The sequence below is a fragment of the Rhynchophorus ferrugineus genome, unplaced genomic scaffold, assembly GCF_030347505.1.
Source record: "Rhynchophorus ferrugineus isolate W39M unplaced genomic scaffold, kcgeb_rfMv2 rfM6, whole genome shotgun sequence".
In the NCBI taxonomy this organism is placed as follows: domain Eukaryota; kingdom Metazoa; phylum Arthropoda; class Insecta; order Coleoptera; family Curculionidae; genus Rhynchophorus; species Rhynchophorus ferrugineus.
The window spans coordinates 17916234-17931827 of record NW_027472585.1 but is presented as its reverse complement, the minus strand read 5'-3'; the positions used below and the strand labels follow the sequence as shown (position 1 = coordinate 17931827).

General features: G+C 31.4%; 1 protein-coding gene across 1 annotated transcript in view; it reads right to left on the bottom strand.

Moving 5' to 3' along the window:
• Window positions 1-15594, bottom strand: part of LOC143197894 (uncharacterized) — a 316954-nt gene that overhangs the window by 278207 nt on the left and 23153 nt on the right. The window contains exons 5-16 of the mRNA XM_076406689.1: window positions 13214-13388; window positions 11470-11721; window positions 11170-11413; window positions 10943-11118; window positions 10722-10887; window positions 10448-10646; window positions 10163-10341; window positions 9901-10104; window positions 4822-5119; window positions 4529-4762; window positions 2421-2568; window positions 2249-2364 (exon numbers count right to left, since the gene is read on the bottom strand). Coding sequence (XP_076262804.1) covers window positions 2249-2364; window positions 2421-2568; window positions 4529-4762; window positions 4822-5119; window positions 9901-10104; window positions 10163-10341; window positions 10448-10646; window positions 10722-10887; window positions 10943-11118; window positions 11170-11413; window positions 11470-11721; window positions 13214-13388 — 2391 coding nt within the window. The remainder of the gene's footprint in view (window positions 1-2248; window positions 2365-2420; window positions 2569-4528; window positions 4763-4821; window positions 5120-9900; window positions 10105-10162; window positions 10342-10447; window positions 10647-10721; window positions 10888-10942; window positions 11119-11169; window positions 11414-11469; window positions 11722-13213; window positions 13389-15594) is intronic.

Sequence of the window (15594 nt, the reverse complement as noted above, 5' to 3'; positions counted from 1 at the left end):
AGAAATTGTGATCGAAATATCCATCCATTACAAGTTCCATCTATTACAAATTTGTTACAAAAATTACCACGCCTTATCCTGAAAAAGATATAGGAATGGATGAATTTTCAACAATAAATGGAAGTCACTTGAACCGCAATAATAGCAGAAGGTCATAATAATCAATTTTCATACGAATATACGAAACTCCACGCTAAGTTTCTTTAGAATTTTTTTTAGAAGAGAAACAAAGGTATAAAAATCGGTTCGTATCACGAAATTCAAAGTAATATTCTTTACAATGTTTGTTATTTTTTTAACTTGCAATTATTTGAGACGAGATGGTAGCAATGAATTTGAAAATATCAAACAGCTGTAATCTTTACTTATATCAAATTTTCCCTAATAAGTTATGTGAAAAAAGTATTAAAATCTGTCCAAGGTAAAATATTTTAGAATGAAAAGGAATAAAAATTCACGTAAAATCCATGATATAAACAGAAATCCATTTATGTTTTGAAAATACACCATTCATTACATAACTTAAAAACCAATAAAAACAGCAAGATATGGCAACAAGCTTATGTCGAATTGCCAAATTTGGGGTGGGATCATTTTCACTAGAGTCATTCAGCTATTATTTATTTAAACATGTAACTCATAGAAATATAATTAAGGTACTCTGGTACATAGATTGCACGCCATCTGAGATCAAATGTTGGCAAGCACGTATTAACATGGCCAGCAAATAAGGCTTGACCTTGATAGACAAGTCACGGGAGGACACAAATGCCTTTAGGTGTGACTAAGCCCTTTATCTTACCCGCCACAGATTTTATTATTTGTATAAAGAATTTTATAGACCTAAAAGAACAAAAAGAAAATAAAGAAGCAAAAGGACTATTAAAATCATAGTTAATATCTCTTGAAAGTCTTTTCGTTTTGGAAATAAAAAAGGTTACATTTAACTGGTCTTTGGGAGACAACCTACTATTAAATACAACTAAATTTTAGACAAGCTCGTGACTTAACTATATCTTTAGCAATTTTACAGAAATGTTATGGGCTGCGGAAAAACAACACCGCGAGGGTATGATATACATTTATACATCTGATACGAACATGTAATTCTACCACTATATAGAATTGAACTTAACGAGAATCTTCCCAATAATATTTTTATCTTATTTGATAATTAAATTAATTAACTGAACAGCTACTTAGTTAATTATAATATGTGATCAATAACTTCAATATTATTTGTAAAATACATTCGGTTTAAACCAGATTTACAAGAGAGCTTTAGTTTTGGTTGTATAAATATATTAGTAACGCACTAGTGTTTCAGATTGTTTGAATGCTTCGGTTCATTTTAAAAAATCATTTGGTATCTTAATCAACAAACTACACAAACATTATGCTGAAATCTGTACGTTTTTACTATGTTAGATATATGGAAATATGTTAAACTACCAAGGACTTACATCTCTCTGAACCTCTTTAAACAGCTGTAATTTAAAGAGACTTGTATTCTCTCTCCTATTTTAATTTAAATATAATACATTTTGCCATATCCTTTGTCGTATTATATATAATTTTATTATTTCAAAAATGTATGACAAAAGAATATTTTATAATATTTTTGACTAATTTCTTTTTAGACTATAAGAAAGACAATATAGTAATATTAAAGACATTTTTAGAGGCTAAGCAATTTCCAAAGTTCTCTTTTTAAATTAAATAACTGCTCTATTTATATTAAACAATTTCCCAATTCCTACTTCGTTTAATCAGGAATATGTCAAAATATGTAAACACACTTTATACAAGCCCTAAAAATAAATGTAAAATGCCACATATTCTATAAAAAGCTCAGCCAAGCTTAAATCAAAAGAAATATCATGCAAAAACGTCATGCATAATATACTACTAAAAAAAACACACAAAACTATAAATTTAAAATAATTTATTTGTTTTATATTAATATCCTTTAAATTAAATAAAAAACAATTAACACATATATATTAGTAGATAAAAAAACGAAGCAAATAAAGATATATCTATGCGAACTCATTTAACAACAATAATGTTATTATTTATTTGTTATCAGCTAATTATTAGTAATGTTTGGCACATATGAATGTAACTAAAGTTAGCGTTGATCATCTTCTTAATATTAACTTAACATGAAATTCTTTATCGTTTGTTTAGTGACATCCCTATAGCTGCTGTAGTGATTCCAAGTTTCTTCACGCTCAAACACACCTACCTCTTTCATGCGTTTCAGCAGCTCGTCTTCGTCAATCTCAGGTACTGCCTTTCCGTCCTGAAGAAGAATCCTGCCGCTGCTTCCCAGGCGTATGGATTCTTCTCTAGTCGTTGATCCTATATATTTCGGGATTGGTGAATATGAATGGGTTTGGAATATTATTCTAGCCTACCTTGGTCGTTTTTGTCCCTCACGGTCTCTGATGTTAATACGAAGGATTTCACTCCCAGGCTGTGTTGCTGGTGGACTTTGAAATGCGTGGTTTCCGTAACCTCTCGAACTATTTTACCTGGTGGAACGTCTGGCGATGGTTTCAGAACCTGAAATATATGGCGTTTAATGCTTTGTTAATATTTGGCGTGAAAACAAAGAAAATATGATCACATAACGTATAATTTTATTTAACAGTGTACAGTGCACTGTCTATTGTTTGACTCAATACTTATTACGCAGTGATGCGAAATGAACAGAGGATATTTCAGAATGAGTTCCCTTTTTTTTTGACTTTTGATTTATTGTGATATATGTAACACTGTAAAACAATGAGTTATAGCATATTTCTCAAATTTTGGGAAATCCATACTGATATAACATATGGACTGAAAAGTCCCGGGCCTAACATATAGATGGCACTGGTTTTACTGCATTTGCCACTTTTTAGGTTAATACTAACCTTCAAAAGAAAGCTGTTAAAATTTCATTATATTCTACTCATAAGTTTGTCAGTTATGGATCAAAAATTTCGTGTTTTAATTTTACATTGTTTCTTGAAGTGAAAAAATACCTGTCAAGCGAAGCAATAGCTTGAAAAATGTTATAACTACTCCGTTCTATCAGAAAAAAAAAATAAAACGTTGGTTTGCTGACTTCAAACGTGGTCGTAGAGACACCGATGATGTAGTACATAATACATTACTCTTATACAAGAAAGTTTTAAAACCTATATGGACATGCAAAGTTCAACTATGGGGATGTTCCGCAAAAACTAATATAAATACGATACAAGTTTTCCAGAATAAATGCCTGAGAATTATTTTAGGCGCACCGAGATACTACAGAACTGGTTACTTACACTGATACCTTCAAATACCGATTGCCACCCAGAAAGTAGTACAAAGTAATTCAACTATTGGATAACATCATAACAGGAACAGACTCAAAAGAATCATTTAATCTTGTGTGGAGTATCATAGTGAGGTTCATTTGATAGAAAAACGGTAATATTAATACATAACATTATTAGGGATAGGATAGAAAGGGCGGATGAATCTTCTTAAATATATAACTGGATTTAAGTTATTGTACTTTAAGTTATTTAAGTATTGACTAGTAACACTGTAATAAATAAATAAATAAAAATTATTAACCACCATTAAAATCCTATGAAAAATAACAACAATAACATAAATTGCAACATAGTCTGTTTAATTATTCAATATTTATTGTAACTAGTTATTTTTTAATAGTTTTTATTTCAACGCCTAATTTAACTAATGTATCTATTGTTGATTATTCGAACCTGGATATGTATTTAAGGATGAATTTGTGATGGAGCCAGATACAAATGAAGGAAATGTAGAACAAAACAAACACAAAAACAAAACAACATTGCATTAAAATTGATTCCTCTTAGAAATAGTTAGAATTTAATTAAAACAAAAACCAAAAAAGAGACAAAAGAGGAATCTAACAGGATTAGAAGAAATAACATATATAACATATACGGGGAATACTATCGGTACTTGCAAAACATACTCGGTACATGTCCCAATGAGATAAACCATCCTAATGAACTACTCCAAGTTGATTTATTATAGTATATATTGTTAAATATATGATTTATATCGATACAAGAGTCAGTGTAGAGAAGAAGAAGAATTAGCAGAGGGCGCTACAATTTCTGTAGAGGCTGTTCAAAATTGTATAAAAGACTAGAGATGTAAATGAAATTTCTCTTTTGTTCCAAGGCCATAAGTGGTATTATTAATTTCGTCTCATCCCGAATGGTAAGTGATACGTAACATATATGATATTCAAGCTAATATTAGATAAATGTTAAGGGATAAGAAAAAACACAAGATGATCAACCATCTATTAATTGAAGACACTGAAGATTCAACACAAAAGGAGGCAGCCACTAAAGAAAACAGAATAAAAATAGATCTCGCTTAAAAACTGTCAAGGAATTGTATGGTAATCATAAAATTGTTAAAAATAGCAAACTGAAAAACGTAAACATGCACCTGATTAAAATATTGTCAAAAACAATTTAAATAGTACCTCATCAACAGGTGGCAGTTGACCTTCTGGAGGACATCCCACGGCTAGTACCATTTTCTCTTTTGCGATATTCTCCCTCATGTCGTCTTTTCCATACTGCCACCACGGCGAGAAATGTTGCTCGCACTCCGATGCAGTATTGTACGAAGATGACCTCGAGTGCTGCAGAGTCGTGTCAGATGCTGTATGGAACTCTTCGTCAGACCGAAGCGAATCGTCCTGTCTTGGTGACTTCTGCAAAATAAAAGTTCAATAAAAACACCCATTATTCATTAAAATTAACAATTATTTACATCGATTTGTTCTGGAGACTTGTTAACATCCATCACGTCCGTCTTCTTGTAACTGGTAATGTAGTTATTGTTTACCTCGTTGAAGAGATTGGTGGTGGACGTCGAAGCTGTCGAGAAGACGATGCAATCTTGTTGAGCACTTTTCAGGGCTTGGTCGAGTTCCTCGGATAGCTGGGTTACTTCGGCTAGTTTCTCGGAGATGGCCTCGATGGCTATTTCATTGTTTTCGATTGAATTTTGACAGAGACTCTGGAACTCGTCTTCGCTGGGGTTGTGGATAGAAGAAGGGATGAAGAAACTGAAACATAAATCATAATTGTTTTAAATATCTCAAAACATAGAATCGGCCAGGCTCTAAAAGCTTTTGCTTCTCTAAGACGCTGCGTGTGACAGAGAGGAAATAATACAATCAATCAAGTCTGCAATCCACTCTTTTCAACGCTATCTTGCCAGCCCTTCTGCACGGCTTCCCGACTTTGATACTGTTACACTGACATTTAAGCTTGATGTCTTTCAAGTGCGATGCAATAGATGATAAATTTTACTGGTTCTTTCCGAGATTGTATTAGAAATAATGTAATAATTTTATGTCAAGCCAAATAAGTTGAGGAGCAAATTCAGAAGTACATATTGTAATAGTTTGAACATGCAACAAGTTTTGCAGCGAAATCGCCCTTTTGAGTGGAAAACGTAGTGAACAGTTCCAAATATAACGTGGATGAAGATTATCCGAGACCCGAATAGCTGTGACAGATCGCCAACCATGACAAGATTTACTAAAGAATGAAGAATCTGACAGAAATAGTACAGTTTACAAAAAGATTAAATGAAATTGAGTTATTTATTTCTTCAAATATATGCCATCCAGCTACAAGTTGAATTTTTGATGAAAAATTTGAGAACTAACACTGTTTAAGAAATATATTTATTGTTTACTGTCTGGCGTGAAGAGGAATTCATAATGAGGAATGAACATGTGAGTTGATTTTGAGGAATGGCAAAAATTTATTGAGAATCTTTTCAGACCGAAATAGAAATAGAAAATCAATAGCATATATATTTTTTTATATATTTAAAATGTTCACGGAATTATATAAGTTGAATTCTCGATGAAAAATTTGAAAACCAACACTGTTAAGCGATATATTTTTTGTTTGATGTTTGGCGTGGAGAGGAATTTATAATGAAGAAAAAATATCTCAATAGATTTTAAAGGATCGCAAAAAATAATTAAGGGTAATTTGAAACCGAAATTAAAATAGAAAAGTAATAGTATATACAAATTTTATGATTGATGAAATGATATATCTAAAAATATCAATAATTAATATAAATAGAACCAAATTACCTAGGAATTAAATAACCTAACATCAGTTAAGTTAAAATCATGTTAAAGTTAAGCAACAATAATTAGTATCATAATAAGAAGGAAATAGTATAAAATAGACAAGAGAATTGAAGAATAAAATAAAATGGAAATCCCTTTATCTACACTGAACAATTGGACCATATTTGGTACAGGCTGGTTTAATCATTATAATAATAAATAATAAACCAACTAATTTATTATAATAATAAGTATCAAGTCCTGCACTATGTTTGTTACAATATAAATATGGAATTTTAGAGGTTGAATAATAAATAATAAATAGAACTAATAATTAGAAACAATAAATATTAAAAAATCAACAAAGCAACAGTACTTTTTTCAGTTAAATCATAATTAATCTAAGGAAAAACTTAGCAACAGCATTACAACAATAACAATTTTAATAAACACTGAAGTAAACACGGAATCGTAATTGGAAAATTTGTCGTAAAAAAGAGCAGAATTGCAAAAATAAATATGGTAGTAAAAGTAGAAAAAAAAATTGGAACAAAATGTATCTTAATTGTATCATAATAAAAAATGATTAGTGAATCAGTACAATCAAAACAAAATAATATTTTTTAAAAAGGCGTTTTATGTTGAAGTGTGCCTTTAATAGTGAACATGTATAGTGCCGAAATAAGGTTACCAATACTAAATAATTATCGAGATCTAAACAGTCTTTTTTTACGCAAGAGGCAACATATATATTTTCAAAAAAAAAACCGTACATGCGTAGGTGTACATTGCTGAGCAATATCTATCTCAATAAACATACGGTTTAAATATAGAAAAGGCTTAAAGAAATACCGAGCGATCGTTACTGTCGAACGAGATGCAGGGCACGAAAAAGCAAGCGCAATTTCTGTTTTCTCTCTTTGTACTTACAGGATGTTCTGGTGTTGGACGTACGCCGGTTTATTCACGACTAACGTATGGGCCGACCCCTCTACTTAAAATTCAAAATTAGATCGAAATCTCTGTGTATGTGTAGCTCCGCGAGTTTTGTGGTACTTTCCGTTTATGTAGCGTTAGTTTCTTCTGTTGGACCTTTTCGTCTTTAGACTCTTTTTTTTTTTCTTTCTATATAATGCTTTTTATTTTTTTTCTGTGATGAAAGTTCTTAAGATATCATCTCTTTACCTAATAATGAGAAGTACTTTTACTGTCTTGCGTTTAGCTGTAAATATCATTTTTGCTATATGTAGTAATATTTATTTTACTGTATTCACCTAATGTTCAGTATGTTAATGAAATGAAAATGAAAAGACAGATTGATAGATAGATTTGCTGCAGCGTTTTCCCTAAGATCTGAAAAAGTGCTTCATTACAGCATTTACAGCTACTAGCCCTTCGTTTGAAGAAAATTGTTCTCCTCGAAAGATTCCTTTTTAGATGTAAGTGAAATTTTTCAGTAAGAACCAAGCCTAGAAATTCTTTCTTCTCCAGTAGACTGGGCGTTTTTTCATGAATTAGTGTATCCAATTGATTCTAAAAGTGACATTAATAATATGAGATTACTGTTTTACCAATTTAAAGGTAACCCATGAACAAAATTTCTCTTACACTCTGAAAAACTCACTATAAACAACTTGCTTACCATTTTCTTAAGTCTTTTTTCATTCTATTGCTTTTTAGCTTATAATTGTGGACGATTCAAATATACTGAATTTCTTTTTCCTTTTTTTCATGAGTTAGTATTCTTTAATTTATAGTCATAATCTCCTACTAATAATTCCTCTGATCTGAAGCTTTATGCAACTTTCAGTATGTATATGCTCGTAATGTCTTTATTCGTATGTGATGTCTTTATGTTTCATATATATAAAGAGTTTACAAGAAGACTCTCGGTTTACAAAGTCTTTCTGAGAATTATTTTATATCGAATGTTATTTTCGATATTTTCGAATAGTTTGCGTAAACTTACTTTTGTTTGTGATAACCGGCATTCACCAATTTGCCTTTAATGGTTTTATAAATTTCACTATATTTACTCGAATTTCTATGGGACAGCTTCTGTGGAATGATTTTCCAAGGTTTATAAGTTTAAAGCAAATCCATACAACAACAATCCGAAGCTTCTGTCTAAAATCCAGTAGACTTTGTTAGTTCACAGCAATTTTAGTGCGCCTTCGGTGGCCTTACTCACTAAATTGTGATAAATGCCTGATACATTTATAAGCACAAATGTTTTATAATTCTAACGGTTTTAGTTTAGAAGGAATTACAGGGTACACTTAGATATTTTTGCTCAGAGAATGCTTCCAATTACCCTGTAACTTCGTAACTGTGGACTGATTTTGTTCTTGTAAGTTGGGGTAAGTTCATTCATATTAATAATCATTGAAATATTTATTTTTTAATTTGAGATATTAGTCCCCTTGTGATAAAAGCCATGTAAACAGGAGATATTTTTAGATCAACTATTTGATAGATGAAACTCCATCAAAAGAACAGCTCCTGAATAAAAACCTCTTAAGGGCGGGGTAACCATAAGCTCCATATATGGAGAATTTTGGCACAAAATAATTCAGTACCTAAATAGTGTAACATTTTATTGCTCAACTATAATCAAATTTGTTAAATTGCTCACTAAACATTAGCTTAAGGCTATATAAGTAAGATAGTTTAGAAAATGTGTATGGATCTATTGGAGCTCATGGTTTCAGGAATATACACCTATCAACAAGTATATTTTAAGATTCATGTAAAGCCCTCACATTAATTAATTTTTAAATCTCATTGGCTTCAGGAAATTTTGGAGAGGATAAACATGAGGTCGCTTGAGATAATATACGTTTTCTACTAAAGGGACTTTCACTTCCAAATGTTCTTACAAACAAACATTTTACCGTAACTTGTTTTACGTGTATATTTCAGGTTATCTGGTAAATCTTTTGAACATATAAATTATCTTTAATTTTAGTTTGGACTTAATTATGAGTAGCTCGGTAGATTAACAAGTTCAGACTGATTCTACAGAAGAAAGGCAGCAACCTAATGTAGTCTTTGGGTTATCTCTTTTATTTTATTCCCCAATATTAGCACGTCGATAATGTAACACATTTGTTGCCAGATATCGTAAAAAGGCAAATTTAAGACGTCAGAACTATCACGTGCCGAATCTGAGTGCCAAACTTTATCAAAAACCAATAAAATTTCTTAACAGCAAAATGTATTCCTTATCTATACCTATAATATACCGATAAGATTCAAAAAATTCACTTGAATGAGATATTATAACCCTATATAAATATTAGAAGTAGCTAAACTTATTTCCGCAGACCACCATTGAGTTTTTTTCTGTATTACTCTATGGATATTCATATATGTTTCATATATGTATATATTCAGATATTTATGTGGTTGTATCCTAATAACAGATTTGATGATCTAACTTAATAAATTTGCATAATAATTATTGTACTAAGTAGAAACCATTACCGAGCAGGGTAAAATCTAAAAAGAACCTACACATTATCCTATTCTATGTGAATTAGATTATGAATATGATTTGTTTTAATTTGTCATATGCTTGATCTTAATATAAAAACACCTTTGTACCCAAATTAGAAATATATCTATTTAATCTATTTTCAATAAAATAGGTTTTCACTATCAAATATTATTAGTTGAATCACTTTCACTTCACGCAGAATACCGATTTTTACAGCTAATAAATTTTATATCTATCTTTAGTATTTACTTACGACTCTTCTTCATATAATGGTTCCCTCAATCTGCTCCTCAGCAATTTTCCTAACCTCACCATTCTCCCAACCTCTACCATCAGTTTCTCTCGATCCTCGAAGTACTGTTGCACCCTTACTCTTTTCTTGCAGAGGTTCATCAAAGGAATCGTAGCAACCGCCTCTCTCATATCCCTAATCTGATTACACTGCTCTTCTATAGATCTATAACGTAAAATAATAACAAACAGCGATATACATCACGTCATTTATGAATTAATACCTGTAAAAAACAGCTGAAACACGTAATCTGGTCATCTGTTCTTGGCTGATGCATAGTATCCGATCCCAGTAACTCTTAAGGGTTTGGTATAAACTGTTGTGACTCTCCAGTGGTAACTTGCATGATTGCCTCAATAGCAAAGAAGCATTTAAGAGCTGACACCCATAATTGTACGCATCCTGTTATTACGTCTTAATTAATTATCTCATAAATCTCATAATATTATCGAATTAACATATAAAACTATTAAATGGTGGAGGAATACAATATTTTTATGATATTTACTTTCGCTGTTTCTTGAAACATCTGGTGCTCTTCTTTTTGCGACTGAATCTCGTATACGCTACAACCCACATGACCATGGTCTCTTAACATGACTTTCAGGATGTCACCAAGCCAACTGACAGCTTGTTCTGCGTCTTTCTCGTATGAATCGATCAGGGTCACTTGTTGTAATGTTAATTTTTGGAGTTCCACACTATCACTACAAAATATTGTTCAACGTTATTGCTCATTAATATTTATTATGAAGATAAATGCTGAAGGATAAAACACTCACCTAAAAATATTTTTTCTCGCTACGGTAGCGTCCAGAACATCCTTGATGTTTACGATATCTTCGCTGTAATCAGTGTTAATTTCTTGTCCAAGAGAATCTTTCACTGGCATGGATAACATATCCGATAGTTTCTCACCCTCTTTCCTGAGTTCTTGATCAATAGAATCTAAAATTGTGATGAGAGAATTGTGATAATTTATCAGTGTAGTAGTAGTTATTACCTAAATAAGCTTGGTTTTCTTGTAGTTTCTTCAATTTGATGCCAGCTCCTTTGAAGTCATTCACATCACTTCCCATGACCAGAGAATCGAAAACTTCTCCAGTCTTATCAAAGTATTCGGATACCAGACGAAAGAATCTTTGAGATGTTATAAGAACATTCCGTCTTCTTTCTAATCTATGGGTAATTTTACATTTTATTATTGTTAAAGCGTTTAGTACGGTATACCTTAAAGCAAAACTTTTGCAAACAAAATCCATAAACTCTTTTTGTGATATCAGATCCTTGTGTTGGTCTTTAGCTTCTGAGTCAAATTTGGTGACTAGATTAATCTTGTGGAGCAACTCAGCATACGATCCATATGCTTCCCAGCATTGAAACTCGATGGCTTCATGGTCCCTTCTCAATTCTTCAGCTGATGTCACGTCGTAACCCACCTTTTGATTGGAATTGAGCAGTTTCTCAGCAGGACCTTAAATAAATGTTACAATATACAACCGCACGACTAAAAAATAAATATTGTTTTACCTAATATCCAATTAGTAACTTTATCCACACCTTCTTTTAGTACGTTTAAGTCTTTGGTATCAACTAGATCACGTTCTATGTCGATCCAGGCTGTCTCAATCAGTTGCTGTTGTTGTTTAATGTCCCTGATCACTTGATGGATTTTCTCGATCGTATCCAGAGTGTCTTGAGGCGTGAAAACCTTATCTATATTATCTATGGATAATTTTCTAGTCCTGTTTTCATATTCTATATTTTGTACCAGTTCTTTGCCTGTAATTTTAAGAATAATTAAATTTGTGTCGGCTAAAATCGAAAGGTAGTCATTGAATTGACTTAATTTGTGCAACATTTTAACGGGAGACTGATATCATATATTCAATAAAATATTAATATTCAATAAAATCTATAAATTAATTCTTTTAAATCTATGAAAATTAAAGGAGAAACACTGAACTGAATTTTTTAGTCAAATTTACCGCAAAATTATTAAAATCTATTTAATGGTTGATCTTCCATTAGTCGGTTGAATACACTCAGTCAAATCTATACTAGAGTTAGAATGTATGTTGTTGGGTTATTACAAAAACTTATTATACACTAATAATTTTGATGTTTAAAAATATGTTTTTCACGCCATGAATCCCAACAAAGCTAGATGGGTTAGAGAGTTTATAACTAATTTTAAAAGAAAATATACTATCATGGCAAGAAATTATTTTCGAATAATCAAATATATTAGCAAACGCACAAACTGTTTGGATGATGGACACATATCACGTCACATTTAATTTTTGTTGTTACGATTTTAATCTAAATTTGTCAATTGGTTGAAGCAATGGAAGGCAATGGTTGAAGAAATAAAGTTATAAACTATTGTTTCACTGTAATAAACATCACAATTATTGATGATAAAAAATTCGTCATTCCTCAGGTGGAACACATTAAAAAGAAAAGGAAAAAACTCGAATTAGAATCCAAAAAAATGCATTTGTTATTTGGAAGATTTAAAGTATCCGTACAGTTGCTGCTATAGAAGCAGACACTAAAATCTATATGGACCTATATAATTCAGTTATGGGAGTGTTCTGCGAAAAGTACTATCAACATGATACAAGTATTTCAGAACAATGTACTAATAAGTATTATGGAAGCACCCAGATACTATAGAACCAGTTACTTACATCTTCAGATTCCTACTGTTATAGAGGATATTAACAACCCACCGCAAACTGAAGAGAACCAAACCGTATGATCTTATGTAGTTTTGTAGTGAACTAAATAGTAAAAACACTGAAAAATACTTCTAAGCTTTAATTTATTTTATTAGAGGCTAGTAAAAGAAGTAAAGATCAAAGAGTCTTCCTAGATAAGTACCTAGTTTTAAGTTACCGTAGAGGATAATTATAAGTTCGTCGGCAACGACTAGCAATAATATAATCAATAAACTTATAAAATATTCTGTCATATAAATCCGAAATAAATCTGGTATCATCTTTCAGTTCATAAAAATAAGCACAATTATAAAATGTGTGGCTATATAATCAATATTTTGACAAAAGATATGATATAATTAATAAACAGTGTTTATGTTTATATTGATGGCGACTGCTTATTTTTGACGTTAATAAAATTCAAACAAAAAACCGATATATTTCAAGACAGTAATTTAAAACGAATAATTTCTATCTCTACTATCAGAAAATAAATGGGACATATTCAGACCGAATCACAGACGAGTTAGAACCCACGTTCATCTACCCACCTGTTTCCGTTACATTATGAACCAACATTTTCGTAGCCTCCGTCATATCCGAACTAATGGTTATAGCTTCTTCTACTTGGCTGGCTCTCAACGCTCGACTGCTAACCATATGTTGATGCAACTCCTGGAGCTCTTCAATGGTCATTTCAGCGTCCTTGTAAAATTCCTCGACTTTCTGCAATTCAAAATATGTAATAATTATTGAATTTTGAATAAAGTAAAACAGAAAAATCCTTTCCCACTTCTTTCGAATTACTCTATCAAGCCATGACTCCACCACCAGCACAGACCATCAAATAATTCTATCGTATAAAAAACTCGTGATAAATAAAACAACATTCATTAACTATTAAAACAGTATTAGCCAACTGGGAACCAACAATTGTTTATTTAATATTAATCTACTTTAGTAGATTTGATTGTATCTAATTAATATATCTCTATACTGTTTAATTGAATTATTTCTATTTAGTATTATTAAAATTGTTGTTGTTTAATCTGAAGAAATATTCTTCCGAACATTATAAAACACTTTTAGCAACTTGTGTGGATCAAGGATCAAGAATGCTAAGCAAATTCAAATTATTTGAAGCCTTGTTGGACGAAAATTCAGCTCAAGTGTGCTCACAATATCATTGTCGCAACAAATGGCCTATACTTTAGAAAAAGCACACCAGAAAGAAAATTGTATATGCATACATTGTCTTTATCAACATATCTGATATTATCAGTTTGGTTAATCAAATCATTCTATGTTGATATTTCAACTTTTTCACCCACCTCTTCTTTACTTTGATTATACATTCTAAGAAATATATTTAAAGGATATGAGTAGTTTTCGGATTATTCAAATATAATCCAATAATCGACGATGCGAACGGAATAAATCGACTGTTTTTTCATAACCTGATCCGTGTGGGATTCGGCGGTGATGGTACTAATGCAGAATCTAAATTTGCATATCGCTGGAATCGATATCCGCCTTGGTCGGTTAGACAACTTCAACGACAAGCCGGACGGGTAGTTGATGACGGCGAAAAACCAAACCAGTAGCAATTAATTCCGCGTTTATAACGATCATTAATATTGTAATATGGGAAATTATTATCCCTGTATGGGATCGTCTAATAAAGTGTTAAAATGGAGATGCATACGAACTAGGTTCGATAAATTTTAATTAAGGTTGATTAGCAAGTAGTTCGCGCATTATTGCATTATTGATGCTGTTGCTCATATACAAGATAAATTTTAATCTCTCTCTCTCTCTCTCATTTGTCCTTTTCTAATGCGGCAGTAATAGTGGCTAGAGCGGTGAATCTTTATGATAAACATACAAGGGATAGACAAAATAATATGAATACAATGCACACAATACGTGTTATTGCATGTTGGCAACACTGCTTCCGTGTAAATAAAGCGACGCGTATATATCGCTCAGTTTGAATACCAAGTCTTAGTGAAGTCACGTCATCACGATATTTAATGTGTTGCCTGCCCCCGTATATTCATTTTAGAATCAGATAATATTTTCCTTCTCATTTTCTTCTGTTTAAAAAGATATGCAATGCTATCTGACACGTTCGAACATATCACCAAATCAGCCTACAAAGATCATCCGGTTGTCAAATGTCCGTAAAATTCTTCAAAATATTTGTTATAATAATTAAAGGTTATAAGCTTGTAATTTTAAAAACCTTTCGTTGTTTTGATAAATTTCAAATCCCTGCTTATTATTACTCTGTTTGAAAATGTTGAAGCCAGGAAGAACAGATTGTGTCTCTAATCACTTCGAACAACAATCAGAGAATGGAGACCCCCTCTTACCAGTAAAATGCGTTAGAGAGGCAAGTATTTTTACTGTTAAATACTAATTTGCTGCGGTTTCCATTGAAAATATTTTTAACCTGTTGCAGCTGCACTGCATATTAGTATGGATATAGTCGCTCAAATATTTCAAGATCAAAGATCAAATATATGAAATGTATAAAAACAGTGGAAAGCTTTATCAATATAAATAAATTTTGATACAATAACTTCATAGGAAATTATTAGTCTGGAAAGTATACATAGGCAGCTTAAAAATATGAAGCTCTTCGGCGGTTGTAGAATATCCCTTCATACACTGTTGGGTAATATAGTATTTAAATGGTGTAAAGATAACTTACGTTAAGTTTAATGAAACTTCCAGACTTCTAAAAGCAAATAATAAAATTAAAAAAGACTTATTATTTCAATTTGTGTATTTAGATGAGACAATAATATTTCAGAGTAGGACATTGGTCATGGCAAAATGATAATAAAAATAGTGTTAAGACAACAAATGCTGAAGGAAAATGTTAAACGTTCGAATAACAAATGATTAGGTTCTTTTAGTCATAACG